Here is an 18,082-nt window from a genome sequence, read left to right on the forward strand (position 1 = left end):
TGGACCCAACAGCCTCCCACACAATATGACGCCCCCCCACATATACAGCATGATGGACTTCACCCTCCTACACAGTATGATGCCCCCACAGCTCTGTCACATATAGTATGATGCGCCCACATACACAGCATGATGGTCCCAGCAGCACCCCACACAGTATGATGCCCCCACATACACAGTGTGATGGAGCAAATATACTCCTACATAGAATGGTGTCCCCATAGCTTCCCCAAAAATATAGTATGATGGTTCCATATACACAGCACGATGGGCCTCACAGGTCCCCACAGAGTATGATGGACCCAACAGCCTCAGAAACAGTATGATGCGCCCACATACACAGCATGATGGACCTCACAGCCATCCCACACAGTAAAATGGACCCAACAGCAAATGTATACAGACCAAATGCAAAGCAATACAGTATGATGGACCCCACAACCCACCCCACGCCACAGAGAAAGTATGATGGCTAAACAGCTCCTCTACCCACACAGTATAATGGCCTAACAATATCCCCCAAGTATTGACTGACAATTTGTAAAAACTAAAAACTACTCGCCTAAAGAGGGCTTTACACGCACCGACATATCTAACGAAATGTCGTCGGGGGTCACAGAATTCCTGACACACATCCGGCATCGTTAGCGACATCGTTGCGTGTAACAGCTTCGAGCGAGTGTTAACGATCAAACATACTCACCTAATCGTTGATTGTTGACACGTCGTTCATTTCAAAATCTCGATGGTTGTTGTGGACTCAGGTTGTTCGTCGTTCCTGAGGAAGCGCACATTGCTACGTGTGACATCCCGGGAACAACGAACAACAGCTTACTTGCGTCCTCCGGCAACGAGGTGGGCGTGTCGTTAATGCGGCTGGTAACCGTCCCTCCGCTTCTATTGGTCGGCTGCTGTGTGACGTCGCTGTGACGGCATACGAACCTCCCACAGCGACGTCGCTAGGAAGGTAAGTACGTGTGACGGGTGTTAGCGATATTGTGCGCCATGGGCAGCGATTTGCCCATGACGCACAAACAATAGGGCGGGTGCTTTCACGAGCGACATCGTTAGCGATGTCGCTGCGTGTAAAGCAGCCTTAACACAATTTACCAATGTGTTTCTCCATTTTGTGCGGCACGTATACTGATCCTCTGGGCAACAGGCATGATCTATTGAGACAGTCATGCCTGCTGTGATGAGATTCAGGCCCTCAGGCTGAATCGTGGCAAAGGGAGACAAAATATTCCACTATTTTATTAATTGGCATCTGCCTTTATACAAAGGTAAAATTAAGATACCACGTGGGGAGGAAATCACATGGTGTGGTACACCACTGTTTCCATCTCTTTTGCTGACCCAGAACGCAGGCCAGAGAGGAAAAACCAAAGGGCTAGATGTGGCCCATGGGTCGTACTTTACCCACAACTACTCTATTCTTTCTAGGATACGCACAGCAGAAGTGCTTTCCATTTGAACTAGCAGGTGAAAAAGTTGAAGTGGTTTAAAGTAGCCTCAAAGCGGATTAAATTTGAGTATTCATGAGTCTTTATGCAGATTTTCAACACAAATTCCACTCTTTGCAATATTTAGGGAGAAAGTCCCCACAAATTTACAACTAAATCCACATGTAATAACATGCAAGTTTTGCTTCAGAACGGACACAAAATCCAAAATTGAATCCGCTATAGATTTTTTTAGTCACATTTAGACAGAGTCAAAGTATCAAATTAGAAAATGTCCTTAAGTGTAACTGGACTTTCAAGTAGCCTAGTGTATGTAAGAAATAACAGAATGTCTGGCCATCATATATAAGTTGTTATCCTATATTTTTCTATCTCTAATTTGCAATCAACTCTGAGCTGCTGGAAGGAGACTAGCTACTATGATGTGTCCCATCAGCTATATGTGATCTCCGCCTCACGCTCCTTCCATCATATGCTGTGTCGAATAACATCCCAATGAGCTGGCAATCCCTCATGTCTCAGCAAGGCAGGTTTTTTCAAAATGAATCCGTGAGTTCAAGGACTGATGATTACAATTCCAGGCACATGTAAGGAAGGTATGAGGCACCCAAGTGTCATGTCAGACCATTCTAAGCAGACGAGCTGCAAGAGTACTTGACCACACCACCAGGCACAGGCGTCATCATTGTGTTTGCTAGATGAGGGACCGGTGAGCCTCAGTGTTGTACACTGATAAAAGTTGATTCACGCTGAGTAGAAATGATGGTCATCAACAATGTTGGAGACATCAAGGAGAGCGCTATGCATTAGTCACTATTGTCCGTAGAGGAGTCTTTGATAATGGTGATGTTACAATGTCGACAGGTGTGTCAATACAGAACTTCCCTACAGATTGTGAATGGTACAGTGTCAAGCCCCTACTACTTGAATATCATCATTAAACTAGTCACTGTGCCTCTGCATGAACAACACAGGCCTAATTTCATCTTCATGGACGAAAAAGCTCCAGCTTATGGAAGTTGAATCATTGGGGAATGGCTGCTGGAGACTGGGGTACCTGAAATGTAGTGTCCTGCATTTTCTCCAGTCCTGAATCCCATCCCATCCCATCCCTGTGGGATCAGCTGAGTTGCCGTGTAGAGGCTCGTAACTTTGTACCACAGAACCTCAATGGCCTAAGGGTTGCCCTTCAAGAAGAGTGGATGCCTTGCCTTAGCAGACAATAACTCCACTTGTGAACAGCATGAGACGTCGTTGTTAAGCTGTAGTTGATGCTCAAAGCCACATGACAAGTTATTAAGGTATAGACATTTCTTTGGGGAATATACACACCACTACTTTTGCTGGTTTTGTTTCAATAAATTGTGTGATATGAGGAAATCACCATTGCATGCTTCTACTTAAATGCCCTACTTTCATGAGAAAATATTACTGTAGTGTGAACATTTTCCATATATTTCACCCGAAAGCCAAATATTCCTAACTTCTAGTGAGTAGTGTATTTTTGTGGTAGAGTCAGAAGACTAGTGGTAGGTAGAGCATCTGTGGAATCATTAGTTTTGGCAACCTAGGCCTCATCAATGCAGGGATGGAAATGAGTGCCACAAAGAAAAGGAACACAAGATAAGGAAAAAGAAATGTAAACCCTTACTGTTAGGAAAGTCCTTCCTTGTCCTTTCTTTGGGGTGCATTAAGAAAACCGAAGGAAAAAAAATCAATACCTCTGGGCCAATAATACCACACAAAACATTTTTATCGATTTGAACAGTACCATGTTCAGCAAACTAAAATCTTGGCATGTCCTTTGTACTTGAAACATTAATTTTAGCAGTATTGTCTCTTTTTGTACATAAGCCACAGGAAATTTTTGGAAATGCTAAACTCCAGATTCCTGATGTTTTAGGAGCGGTTTCTTGGAATTTCAGTTGAGATATATACAGTGCCTACAAGTAGTATTCAACCCCCTGCAGATTTAGCAGGTTTGATAAGATGCAAATAAGTTAGAGCCTGCAAACTTCAAACAAGAGCAGGATTTATTAACAGATGCATAAATCTTACAAACCAACAAGTTATGTTGCTCAGTTAAATTTTAATAAATTTTCAACATAAAAGTGTGGGTCAATTATTATTCAACCCCTAGGTTTAATATTTTGTGGAATAACCCTTGTTTGCAATTACAGCTAATAATCGTCTTTTATAAGACCTGATCAGGCCGGCACAGGTCTCTGGAGTTATCTTGGCCCACTCCTCCATGCAGATCTTCTCCAAGTTATCTAGGTTCTTTGGGTGTCTCATGTGGACTTTAATCTTGAACTCCTTCCACAAGTTTTCAATTGGGTTAAGGTCAGGAGACTGACTAGGCCACTGCAACACCTTGATTTTTTCCCTCTTGAACCAGGCCTTGGTTTTCTTGGCTGTGTGCTTTGGGTTGTTGTCTTGTTGGAAGATGAAATGACGACCCATCTTAAGATCCTTGATGGAGGAGCGGAGGTTCTTGGCCAAAATCTCTAGGTAGGCCGTGCTATCCATCTTCACATGGATGCGGACCAGATGGCCAGGCCCCTTGGCTGAGAAACAGCCCCACAGCATGATACTGCCACCACCATGCTTGACTGTAGGGATGGTATTCTTGGGGTCGTATGCAGTGCCATCCAGTCTCCAAACGTCACGTGTGTGGTTGGCACCAAAGATCTCGATCTTGGTCTCATCAGACCAGAGAACCTTGAACCAGTCTGTCTCAGAGTCCTCCAAGTGATCATGAGCAAACTGTAGACGAGCCTTGACATGACGCTTTGAAAGTAAAGGTACCTTACGGGCTCGTCTGGAACGGAGACCATTGCGGTGGAGTACGTTACTTATGGTATTGACTGAAACCAATGTCCCCACTGCCATGAGATCTTACCGGAGCTCCTTCCTTGTTGTCCTTGGGTTAGCCTTGACTCTTCGGACAAACCTGGCCTCGGCACGGGTGGAAACTTTCAAAGGCTGTCCAGGCCGTGGAAGGCTAACAGTAGTTCCATAAGCCTTCCACTTCCGGATGATGCTCCCAACAGTGGAGACAGGTAGGCCCAACTCCTTGGAAAGGGTTTTGTACCCCTTGCCAGCCTTGTGACCCTCCACGATCTTGTCTCTGATGGCCTTGGAATGCTCCTTTGTCTTTCCCATGTTGACCAAGTATGAGTGCTGTTCACAAGTTTGGGGAGGGTCTTAATTAGTCAGAAAAGGCTGGAAAAATAGATAATTAATCCAAACATGTGAAGCTCATTGCTCTTTGTGCCTGAAATACTTCTTAATACTTTAGGGGAACCAAACAGAATTCTTGTGGTTTGAGGGGTTGAATAATAAATGACCCTCTGAATAAACTTTTCACAATTTAAAAAAATAAAATAAAAAAAGAAATAACATTATTTTTTGCTGCAGTGCATTTCACACTTCCAGGCTGATCTACAGTCCAAATGACACAATGCCAAGTTAATTCCGAATGTGTAAACCTGCTAAATCTGCAGGGGGTTGAATACTACTTGTAGGCACTGTAGATGATACATAGCGGGTTGAGCAATGAGTACAGGTACTGAGTGTTTCCCTGCATCTCTGTCCTTCTCTGGCTCTATGAAGCCATAGCTGTCAATCAAAGAAGAGAGGAAGATGGAGATAGATGGAAAACAAGCAGGTGGGAAGGTGCAACTAAATATTTGGCCCCGTCATGTTGCACCGAGCACCTGTACTTGGTTTGATCAGTCATTGTGTGCTGACAAGATGAAAGGGCTCAAGTCTTTGAGGATGCCATTTGCAATGAGGCAAACAAATATGGGTTGTCATCTGTATTATAATATCTGGGCTATTTATAATGACACGTGAATGACTATGCAAATTTTTAATACTGGTTCTGAAATATCAGTAAGGGTATGCGCACACGTTGAGAATTTGGTTGCTGAAATTTCTGCATCTCTTGCCAGGAAAAACGCAGTGCAAAAAACATTTTTTGCCAAGTATTTGATGCGTTTTTTCAATTGAATTCAAAGGATGAAAAAATGCAGGCAAAAAAACCTTGAAAGAATTGACATGCTGCACTTTATTTTCTGCACCAAATCTGCAAGCAGGCAATACTCAACATGTGCCGTAAACTTCAGGATTCTCATTGACTCGACATTGCTGGCATAAGGATTTGTTTTCAGTTTTGTGAAAAAACTGCACTCAACTAAGCATCAAAAAACACAATAAAAATTCACAGTGTGAACACTGCCTAAAGGGTGCTTTACGCGCTGCGACATCGCTAGCGATAGCATTATCATAACATTATCGCTACGGCAGCGTCACACGCACATATCTTTTCAGCGACGTCGCTGTGACCGCAGAACAATCCCTCCTTCAAGGGGGAGGTGCGTTCGGCGTCATAGCGACATCACCACGGCGTCACTAAGCGGTCGCCTAATAGCAGAGAAGTGGCGGAGATGAGCGGCCGGAACATGCTGCCCACCTCCTTCCCTCCTCTTTGCCGGTGGACACAGGTAAGGAGATGTTCGTCGTTCCTGCGGCGTCACACATGCCTGCCTAGCTGTAGCCACACTACCCAGTAGTTCAGCGCATTTCTCATATGGTTTTGTCAAAGTGTATTCCAGCACCCACTGAGGAAGTAGCAAGTGATATGTGCATATGCGAAAGGCATATTGATTGGTATTATGTCTAGGACAAGATACCCTATGAGCTCTGTCAATCAGCATGTCAAGTCCAGTATAGAGCAATCAAGAAGCATAACTTTGATAAGTTCGTGTAGATATTTTAACTCTCTATTGTGTACCTCCTCTGGAATGCCTCGCAATTTCACGTTGTTATGATAGGAGCGATCCTCAAGATCAACCAGCTTGGTTTTTATGGCTACAGTCTCCTCTGATAGCTCGTTGCGGGCATCAGACAGTTGTGAGAGGTAGCAAAGTCCTCATTTTATACTTAATATGGGTGATTCTAGAGTCTAGCTCCTTTGTGAGGGCTTCAACTGGGAGCAATAAACTAACAAAGTCTTTCTGAATAGACTGACTGAATAATACCAGTATATCTTTGAGTAAGGTACCTGAGGCAAGTTGATCAGAGACATGGAATTTGGTGAGAGCTAAAGGAACACACTAAACTTTTGCTATGGATGTTGAGGAACATGCTTGGCTTTCTTGTTATTTCTGTTGCTAAAAATGAAAAAAAAAATGGCTAGATTGTCATCTACAGCCTATTGTACAGTGTGGTAGGAATAAGAAAAGATTCAAAATCACTTTTAGCAAGTCTCAAAAATATCTCGTGGAACTCCACATCTAATTGGGTTTCTTGCGATATTGTTTCATTGTATCAGTCTATCCCACACTCCCTGTCAATTGTAGCCTTGAACTATTTTTTGAGAAAATTTAAACTGTATTCACCTGATATGAATGAATTCATTGTACAAGTATTGGAGGTTTGGCTTCAGAACAATTATTTCAAATTTGATGGACAATTTTTCCAGCAGATATGCGGTTGTCCGATGAGATCCAGTTTTTCTCCCACCTTGTCAAATATATATTTGGCATGGTGGGAGGAGACCTTTATCCATAGCCCCAATAATCCTTTTTTGGACAACATGAGATGGTACGGTAGATACCTGGACGACGTTCTCATCATTTGGGAGCGTCGTCCTGGGAATGCTGAAGTTTCCTTTCCTGACCAAGTGAATAAACTTTTGGGGTACCTTAATTCAAACAATCTAAATCTAAAATTTACAGCTAATTTGGATAGTGAACAAATTTCCTTTTTGGATTTACAATTGAAGGGAGATTTGTCTTGTGGATCCATTCACACTGAACGTTTCCGCAAACCTTCCAGTGGAAATACTTTACTAAGGGCGGACAGCTGCCATACCTTACATGTTGTAAAAAATCTGCCACTTGGTGAACTTATAAGGGCACGAAGATCAGCTTCAGATCTTGAGGCTTTTCAACGGGAAAGTACTTGTATGTATAACAGATTACGGGCACGAGGTTATAATAATAGGGACATTAAAAGAGCACAGATTGTAGCAGCGAGTAGAACACAGGAGTCCCTCTTAATAAATCCCCCTATAAAAAACTCTGGAGAAAAATCTATTAACAAAAATAAAAATGGATTAGGGAACAATAAATCGGCAAATCGGACCATCACCTTCTCTACCCCTTTCTCAACAGATTTTCATAAAATTACTAAATTATTAAAACGTAATTTACCCATACTTTATCAAGATGATAAATTACATAAAATTTTGGAAAATGGTATTAGATGTGTGGCAATGAAGGGAAAGAGTATTGGAGATCACGTCTCCCCATCAGCCTTCTTTGATCTAAAAAATAAAAATAAAACGTGGTTGTGTTATAAGGGTATGTTCAGATGTGGCCAAACAAAGTGTAATATTTGCCGATTCGTTTTGAGAGATAACCAATTTTTTGACAATAGAGGTAAAAAATATGACATAAAATCATATATAAATTGCAGTACTGACCATGTGGTCTATATGGCATCTTGTTTGAGCTGCCATGTTTATTATATAGGCTGCACTACACACAGTATAAAAAAAAGACTTGGCGAACATATATTAACAGCCACATCTGACCCCCCAAAAAAAAAAAATCGCACAACCTCGGGTTTATCAAAACATTTGAGGGAGGTGCATGGAGGCGATGTGAGCTCTCTGCAAATTCAAGGGATTGAAAGGGTTAATAGACCCTATAGAGGAGGAGATTGGCAGAAACTTCTTTTTTCAAGGGAAGCATTTTGGATCCTTAAGTTGAATGTACGCTACCCTGGAGAACTTAATTACCGTTCTGATTTATTGTATATCTATTGAGTGGAAGGGTCCTTTTTCTAATCTATATATATATATATAATTGCCTTATTCTGTCTATCTGTCTGTCTGTCTTGTTCCAAAATTGTGTCGTTACAGTGACATTGTGTCCTTACAGTGACAACCGTCAGATTGGCCGCTCGGCTCGGCCTGGCCCCGCCTCCCGCATGGATTAACCGTTTGGCCAGGCCCGCCCCCCGCACATGATGCCCGCTAGGCCACGCCCCCGCACGCGATGCCCGCTAGGCAACGCCCCCCGCACGCGCTGCCCGCTAAGCCACACCCCCGCACGTGATGCCCGCTAGGCCACACCCCCGCACGAGATGCCCACTAGGCCACGCCCCCAGCACGCGATGCCCGCTAGGCCACGCCCCCACAAACTATGCCTGCTAGGCCACACCCCCTCACACTATGACCGCTTGGCCACGCCCCACTCACACTATGCCCGCTAGGCTACGCCCCCTCACACTATGCCCGCTCGGCCACGCCCCTCTCACACTATGCCCGCTCGGCCACGCCCCCCGCACACGTTGGGCACCTGTACACCTCCCCCCCAGGACAACTCCTCCCATTATACTCCTCTTTCCCCAGGACTACTCCTCCCATTATACTCCTCCTATTATAATCCTCCTATTATACTCCTCTCTGATGGGTTCGCAGCATGGGGGATGGAGCACGATGGGGAGTGCAGCATGGGGGATGGAGCACGATGGGGGGTGCAGCATGGGGGGTGGACCACGATGGGGGGTGCCCAGAATGGGGGGATGAAACACGATGGGGGGTGCGCAGCATGGGGGATGGAGCAAAATGGGGGGTGCAGCATGGGGGATGGAGCATGATGGGGGGTGCCCAGAATGGGGGGATGGAGCACGATGGGGGGTGCGCAGCATGAGGGATGGAGCACGATGGGGAGTGCAGCATGGGGGATGGAGCACGATGGGGGGTGCAGCATGGGGGATGGAGCACGATGGGGGGTGCAGCATGGGGGGTGGACCACGATGGGGGGTGCCCAGAATGGGGGGATGAAACACGATGGAGGGTGCGCAGCATGGGGGATGGAGCACGATGGGGGATGGAGCACGATGGGGGGTGCAGCATGGGGGATGGACCACGATGGGGGGTGCACACCTCCCCCCAAAACACACACACCGCACAACACACCACACACACACACACTGGGAACCACAAACACCGTCCTACACAGACACCCACACACACACAGACAATGCTGCACACACACAACACCCAAACACCGCTTTTCCTCTTTCCCCAGGACTACTCCTCCCATTATACTCCTCCTATTATAATCCTCCTATTATACTCCTCTCTGAGGGGTTCGCAGCATGGGGGATGGAGCACGATGGGGGGTGCGCAGCATGAGGGATAGAGCACGATGGGGAGTGCAGCATGGGGGATGGAGCACGATGGGGGGTGCAGCATGGGGGATGGAGCACGATGGGGGGTGCAGCATGGGGGGGTGGACCACGATGGGGGGTGCCCAGAATGGGGGGATGAAACACGATGGGGGGTGTGCAGCATGGGGGATGGAGCACGATGGGGGATGCGCAGCATGGGGGAAGGAGCACAATGGGGGGTGCAGCATGGGGGGTGGACCACGATGGGGGGTGCACACCTCCCCCCAAAACACACACACCGCCACACACACACCGCACAACACACCACACACACACTGGGAACCACAAACACCATCCTACACAGACACCCACACACACACAGACAATGCTGCACACACACAACACCCAAACACCGCGGCATACACAAATATATGCACATACCGTGCAACACACACATTGCACAAAACATACCTCCCCCCAAAACACACACACTAACCCCACACACACACACACCCACACAAACCGCGCAACACACACAGCACCACACACACACACAACGCTACAGACACACAGCGCTCCACAAACAATGCAACACACAACGCAACACACAAACAACACCACTCTCACACCCCCCCACCCAGACAACACCGCTCTCACAACCCCCCACCCAGACAACACCCAGAACATTTACAGCGCCCTACACAAACACTTGGCAACTACACACAACATCTATATATATATATATATAACAAAAATCCTACATTAACTACACAATAAATACTAGAATACACGATGCGTTAGAATCAGGCCACCTTCTAGTATACTATAATTATGAAGAGATTATGTTAGTTTAGATCTTAGCATATAATGGAATATTCCCCCCTTTCCATTTCATTAATTTCCACATAAAATACATAAAAGTTACATGAATTTATAAAAAACAATAATAAAAATTAATAAAATTACATATTATATAAAATAAGAGGGAGTAAGAGTACATCACCTCATCTACCCCCTCCCCCCTCTCCGATATAATTATAACATATATTGAGATATGATCTATTCGTTCCCCCTGTTTGTGATGTTAGTTGTGGTCAGATATAAATTAAATGACAAAATAATATCATATTAAAAAATCTATGGGGATTTTTTTTCCCCTTATGAGTTTCTTTCTTGGATCTATATACGTATATATAAAATAGATGATTGTGCTATCGGGACATGTTCAGATGTGGTCAAGGTTGAAAAGGAAAGGAAAAAAAAAGAAAAAAAAAACAAACGACCATGCGCTTTTTACAACTGGACCTGCCATGTGTATGAATTGGATTGCACCTTATGTAGTATATCCAAGAGGGAACTTGGTGAAAAATAGCCACATTCTAAGATCACATAATTGTAAGATTTTATTTAATGGGGGATTTGTGCTTTTCTTATAATTACCAAGGTATGGAGAGGGTTAATGGACCTTCTGGAGAGGGAGACTGGTAGAAATCTGCCTTAGGCTATGTGCGCACTAGAAATGTCCTTTTTCTCAAGAAACTTTCTTGAGAGACATTCTGGGAGTTGAAGATTCCCGCACCTGCGGGAAAAAACGCACCAAATCCGCATAAAAACGCATGCGTTTTTACCGCGGATTAGCCGCGATTTTACCGCGATTTCACCGCGGATTTTCCGCAGGTTGTTCCTGACACATGCAAGTATAGAAATTCCGGGGGTATTCCGCAGGAAATAAGGGACATGCTCATTTTCTCAAGAAAGTTTCTAGAGAAAATTTTCTCAAGAAATTTTATTGAGAAAAATCCGCAGCGTGCGCACAGCTATTTTTTTACACATAGGTTTTGCTGGGAAATGTCTGCAGAAAGATTTCTAATCTTTCTCAAGAAATTTCCGCGGCAAATCCGCGGGTAAAACGGTCTAGTGCGCACATAGCCTTAAAGCAAGCACTTTGGACCTCTAAGCCGCATGCATATTTAGTGGAATTAAATCAATGCTATGATCTATTACGTATATATTACAATGCAAATGTGGTTTATCTAACATTGTTTTAATATTCTTGCATGTTTGTATTTTTATTACTCTTGTAATGTATTGTTTTTGTTGTATATAAAGTAAGCACTGTTTTGTGGATTATGTATATAGATCCGGCTGAGATGAGGGGCGTATAGGTATATATATCACCGTGGCTACTCATTCTGATTATATTGCTTATGAATATGGAGTCTGTTCTTCTCCGAAACGCGTTAAGCGTATTTATACTCTGCACTTGGTCAGATTTTTCATTTTATGAATTTTGAATAAAGAAAATACTTTTACTACATCGGTGCTGGATTCTCTCTCCTCCCTTGTTCCTCTTGATGGTACTGATTACTCAGCTGTGGAAGCCAAACCACTTGTTCCTTGCACCGGACCAGAGGCTGGAGATACCTGCTCTAGAGTGGTGAGCTGAACATATATTTATTTGTGCTAAAAATAAAAGGTAGAAGGAAAATTAGTAAAACCGTCCAATTATAAAAAGTCTTCCTTTATTCTTGCATATTCTAAGTCTGACGCATTTTGGGCAGTTGCCCTTAGTCGTAGCTACGACTAAGGGCAACTGCACGAAACGCGTCAAACTTTTGTCTGCTGGCATGGATCCATTTCTGTTGTTTTATCAACATATTTGAAAAAAAAATTGAATATTCAACAATAAGGAAAGACTTTTTATAATTGGACGGTTGTGCTAATTTTCTGGTGCACACCATCAGTGCTGGAATACTTGCACCCGCCCTAATGAGTTCTATAGCTGGCAATCCTATGGACTGGTGAGCTCCCTCTCTCTCTTTACATTACTATTTTGTTGCTGTTTAGCTGGGCTTGCAGTAGTCGAGGGGTATCTATTCCCCCTTCCTCCAGGGCTAGTGGCCCAAATCTTGAGCCCGGTACCAGGGGAAGAGTTTTCTGGAGATCTGTTACTCACTGTGTATTGAGTTAGAAGATCACTTGGTGGTGAGTTATGACTGGGTGAATGGAAGCAGAGTGGGAAGGCGTGGATGCTGCAGCGCCATCTTTGTCCTAGTGTTTGTTGAAGTACAACTATAATTTGCTTTGTTGCTTCTGGCTCCTTTTGCGCGAGTCATCATCCCGATGGAAAAGAAGCATGCAGAATATCCTTTGACCATGCTAGACGCTGATAAAGTTGCTCAATGAGTTCAAACGCTTCTGGAGCACTGCTATCAAGTGGCCATCTTCCTCTGCTGCCAAGCTATGGCCCCCTATTGACTGGTGTTATGTCTATGTGGTAATTGACAGATTTTGCCCACAATAAAAAATTACCGTATTTTTCGCTTTATAAGACGCACTTTTCCTCCCAAAAATTTGAGAGGAAAATGGGGGGTGAGTCTTATAAAGCGAATATAGCGGTACCTGGGGGTCCTGTCTGTGCGGTGATCAGGCGGCTGGGTGCCTGTGGCTGCATGCAAGCGGCCGGGTACCTGTGCTTGTGTGCGGTGGCAGCCGGGTACCCGTGGCTGCGTGCGGGCGGCAGTCGGGTGCTGTGTGCGGGCTGTGGCCGGCAGCCGGGTGCTGTATGCGGGCGGCGGCCGGGTGCTGTGTGCGGGCGGCAGGCGGGTGCTGTGTGCGGGCGGCGGCCAGGTGCTGTGTGCGGGCGGCGGCCAGGTGCTGTGTGCGGGCGGCGGTCGGGTGCTGTGTGCGGGCAGCGGCCGGGTGCTGTGTGCGGGCAGTGGCCGGCGGCCGGGTGCTGTGTGCGGGCGGCGGTCGGGTGCTGTGTGCGGCCAGCAGCCGGGTGCTGTGTGCGGGCAGTGGCCGGCGGCCGGGTGCTGTGTGCGGGCGGTGGCTGGGTGCTGTGTGCGGGCAGCGGCCAGGTGCTGTGTGCGGGCGGCGGTCGGGTGCCTGTGCGGGCAGCAGATGGCTGCCACCCGCACGCAAGCACAGGTACCCGGCCGCTTACACACAGGGTGGGCGGGCAGCCTTCTGGCTGCCACTCTGCGTGCGGGGCGGGCGGCTGTGCAGCAAGTTACCCAGTTTGTCCGCGGTCCCAGTTTCAAATGATGGCAGCGGGCGCGTGCGCAGATGGAGCTCTTGAATGAGAGCTCCATCTGCGCATACGCTCCCCCAGGAGTCAGCGCGTGCGCAGATTGAGCCCTTGGATGAGAGCTCCATCTGCGCAGGCGCCATTATTTGAACCGAGACCGCGGACACTGGGACACTCACTGCACCGGCCTGCTGCATGACTCACCCGCCGACGCTGCTGCTGCCGCCACCACCACGGGCCCCGCGGCTCCTGCCACCACGGGTCCCCCGGCTCCTGCCACCCCGGACGCCACCTGCCACCACGGACCCCGCTGCCACTGACCCGCCGTGCCTGCCAGCACAACCTCTGCCTCCTGTGACCCCGCTTCACCACCACTGCTGCCCCCCTCCGGTAAGAGAACACCGGATTATAAGACGGACCCCATTTTTCTTTTTTTTACCTTTTTAATGTCTAAGTTTGGGGTGCGTCTTATAATCCGGTGCGTCTTATAAAGCGAAAAATACGGTATCTATATAGTATATTTTCCATTTGCTTTACGTGATACGTCCTGCTGCCATGTAGGTGCATGCTATGGTGTCCCAAACTCTTCTTAATGGGGTGTTTTAGTGATTTTGTAATTTCTGAACAAAAGTTGTTAAATAAAAATGTTTATGTATATTTATGAAATTTTGCACATACTAATATTGCACTGAAACGTATAAAGTATATTAGTATGTGGCTTCGAATTCTAATTCAATGACACAGTCTCCTACCTGTCACATGTACAGCTGATCATTAGGGCCAGCAGATTGTAGATGACGTAGGTAAAGATCACGGCAGTGATTGTGCCTCTTGGTATGGAATAACTTGGGTTTTTCAAATCCCCTGAGGTTATAAAGATAATGGAAAGGTTAGTAAACCGACATTTTCATAACCTATACATTAGCAAGTAAAAGAAAAGCAAGAAATTCTTGTTATCATTTCCAGTTCATTTGTTTTACTCAGATCCATGCATATAATAATATAATCATAGGGTGGCAGAGTTGCTCAGTGGTTAGCACTGCAGTTTTTGAACGCGAGGGTCCTGGGTTCAAATCTGAAATCCCACCAAGGACACCATCTGCAAGGAGTCTGTATGTTCTCCCCATATATGTGTGGGTTTTCTCCCACACTCATACTGATAGGGAGTTTAGATTGTGAGACCCAATGGGGACAATGTTGATGACAACTGTAGAGTGCTGTGGAATTAATGGCGCTATATACATGAGTAAAATAATAGAACAATAATGAGCCAGTAATATATTATAAATGAGCAATTAATAATGCTTTGCATGTGTCTGTATTTAAGATTTGCAGTGATAAAACAGGACTAGCATAGTCTATAATGTGGATTTTATGCTCACTGAATAAACTGGGAGAGAAAATGCAAACAACAAACCAAAGACTAATGACCCTTACCTGACATGTTTGATCCCGCCATAATCCCAGTGCAACCATTGAACATGACAGCAAAGACTATGGTGAAGCTCATCATTCTTCCTGTTGTGTAGTCTACGCCATACTGTGCTATAATAAAGATATTATGTTCAGATGATTGAACGATAGAGCGAGGTATATGTAACTAATGACAGTGCCTTGACAGGACCTCCATCTCAGAAGAGAAACATTGTAGGCTTATGAATATTAAATGGTTACTGTCAAATCAACAAACTTTTCCATATATCAATAGTACAGGTGAATGAAAGTAACTTTGTAATACATCTCATCAGCTTCTATTTCTGGGCAACACAGTGGCTCAGTGGTTAGCACTGCAGTCTTGCAGCGCTGGGGTCCTGGGTTCAAATCCCACCAAGGACACCATCTGCAAGGAGTTTGTATGTTCTCCCCGTGTTTGCGTGACTCCTCCGGTTTCCTCCCACACTACAAAGACATACTGATAGGGAATTTAGATTGGGAGCCCCAATGGGGACAGTGTTGCCAATGTATGCTGCAGAATTAATGCCGCTATATAAGTGAATAAATATTATTATTGTTTCTCCCCTTACAGACAATTTTTCCCCTCCCCCAGACTAAACTGACCAATCAGCTCCAAAAGAAAAAAATAAAGCGCTCAAATCCTTTTTGGTCAAAGTAAGATGGACGGTCAGCTCTGAAAAGGGGTCATAAGCCACATCATGAGTGCCCTGAGTAGTGATATCAAGCTCCTGCTTTCTTCCCCCACAGTAGTGACACCCAGAGTCTCCATTACTGGTATAATGACAACCAAAGCTTCCCCACAGAAATCACACAGTATACCAAAATTCAGGGGTTCCCACAATACCCCCATTCAGTACTCTTGCATTAAGCAGTCCCACCACGCTATCTCATCCAGCTTCAAGCACCACTCATGACTGACAGTCATCCTATATCAAGGCCAGTACAAGTACATCTAGATCTGCTCTTGTCATCAGGGCAACTCCCAAAAGTTACCACCCGGAGACCTTAAAAACAGTTTCCTACACCTCATGCTAATGAGGCAAGCTGGCTTACAGCCATTAGCCACACATCATAGCCCCAAATGCCAAGTGGCTCCCAAGCCACTGGTTGAGGATATTCGCTCTAAAAGGTACTTTACACGCTGAGACATTGCTAGCGATTGCTAGCGATGTCGAGCGCGATAGCACCCGCCCCCGTCGTATGTGCGACATTTGGTGATCGCTGCCGTAGCGAACATTATCTCTACGGCAGCGGCACACGCACATACCTGTGCAGCGACGTCGCTATTACCGCCGAACAATCCTTTCTTCAAGGGGGAAGTGCGTTCGGCGTCATAGTGACGTCACTAAGCGGCCGTCCGATAGAAGTAAAGGGGCGGAGATGAGCAGGACGTAACATCCCGCCCACCTCCTTCCTTCCTCATTGCCGGTGGATGGAGGTAAGGAGATGTTTGTCGTTCCTGCGGTGTCACACATAGCGATGTGTGCTGCTGCAGGAATGACTAACAACATCGTACCTGTGGCTGCAGTGATATTAAGGAAAGAAGCGACGTGTCAATGATCACCGTTTTTGGACGATTTTGCAATCGTTGATCGTCGCTCCTTGGTGTCACACGCTGCGATGTCGCTACCGGCATCGCATGTGTGTCACTAATGACGTGACCCCGACGATATATCAGTAGCAATGTCGCAGCTTGTAAAGCACCTTTAAAGGATGACAATGCAATGCCAACGCTTTTAATGGAGCATGATTGTATTGAAATGATATAATGACAAATTGTATAATGCAATAGGGAATCTGTCAGCAGATGTTGCTATGTAATCTGAAGACAGCATGAGGTAGAGGTTAAAACACAGAATTCAGCAATGTGTAAATGTCAAGCTCCAGTGTTTTTGTTTAGTTAAACTGAGTGTTGTATCACTAGGACGTTATCATTGCTGTGACTTGCTGGCTCGTGTCATGTCAGACTTCATTCCCTATTTTGATTAGCACCTCAGTCTCTAAAGACATTGTACATAGAGAGCATGGTGTGAGTGAAAGGAGCTTTAGCTCTGCTACATTGCCAAATCTACAAACTCTGATTGTGTCAGAACTGCTGCACCTAGTAATCTAAGTGATACATCGTTAGATTCAGGGTCTCATTGCCTACATCCTTCTACTCTAAGATGAGATAGCAAAACCTGCTGACAGTTTCCCTTTAAGAATAGTTAGGAAAACATGGCCTGACTGGGTATGGCTTTCTCTGGCAAAAATGGTCATTTTCAAATGCTGTGAGAATATTAGTAAAAATCTAATTAAAGAGGTGGTCCACTACACTGCATAGTGTCCACACATCCATTTGAAGCTCATAAAGAAGACTTTTTCTCAAATATCTTGTGTAGTCAAATTGTGCCTTTGAGCGGCGCTATTGCGGTCCGCTCATCCCCATCACATGACACACGGTCTCATGACGTCTGAGATCTAGTGATGTTACGTCAACTTCCAGCTGACCTGACATTACTGTGGCGGGCCCCAGTCTTCCTGAGTCACTGGGCTGTGGGCGGAGTTTCACCGCTCATCACAGCCCAGCATCGCTCCTGCCTGCGGTGCTCTGCAGTGAAGGAGAGAGCGCGCAAGATGCTGAGCTATGAGAAGTGGCGAAACTTCACCCACAGCCTAGTCACTCACGGAGACTGGGGCTGGCTTCAGTGATGTCGGGTCAACTGGAAGTTGACATGACATCACCGGATCTCAGAGGTCATGGAGTGGAGCCTGTGGGTCGCATGATGGGGGATGAGTGGACGGCAATAGCGCCACACATAGGCACAATTGACTACACAAGGTATTTGGGAAAAGCCTTCTTTATGGTCTTTACATCGATGTGTGACCACTATGTAGTGTAGTAGTGGACCACCCCTTTAATTTAATTTATTATGTAACCAATGTGAAGTCAATACACAGAATA

General features: G+C 45.7%; 1 protein-coding gene across 1 annotated transcript in view; it reads right to left on the reverse strand.

Moving 5' to 3' along the window:
• Positions 1 to 18,082, reverse strand: part of LOC142295390 (solute carrier family 12 member 9-like) — a 351,139-nt gene that overhangs the window by 231,722 nt on the left and 101,335 nt on the right. The window contains exons 5-6 of the mRNA XM_075338493.1: positions 15,121 to 15,228; positions 14,436 to 14,547 (exon numbers count right to left, since the gene is read on the reverse strand). Coding sequence (XP_075194608.1) covers positions 14,436 to 14,547; positions 15,121 to 15,228 — 220 coding nt within the window. The remainder of the gene's footprint in view (positions 1 to 14,435; positions 14,548 to 15,120; positions 15,229 to 18,082) is intronic.

This window comes from Anomaloglossus baeobatrachus, chromosome 3, assembly GCF_048569485.1.
Source record: "Anomaloglossus baeobatrachus isolate aAnoBae1 chromosome 3, aAnoBae1.hap1, whole genome shotgun sequence".
Taxonomy (NCBI): domain Eukaryota; kingdom Metazoa; phylum Chordata; class Amphibia; order Anura; family Aromobatidae; genus Anomaloglossus; species Anomaloglossus baeobatrachus.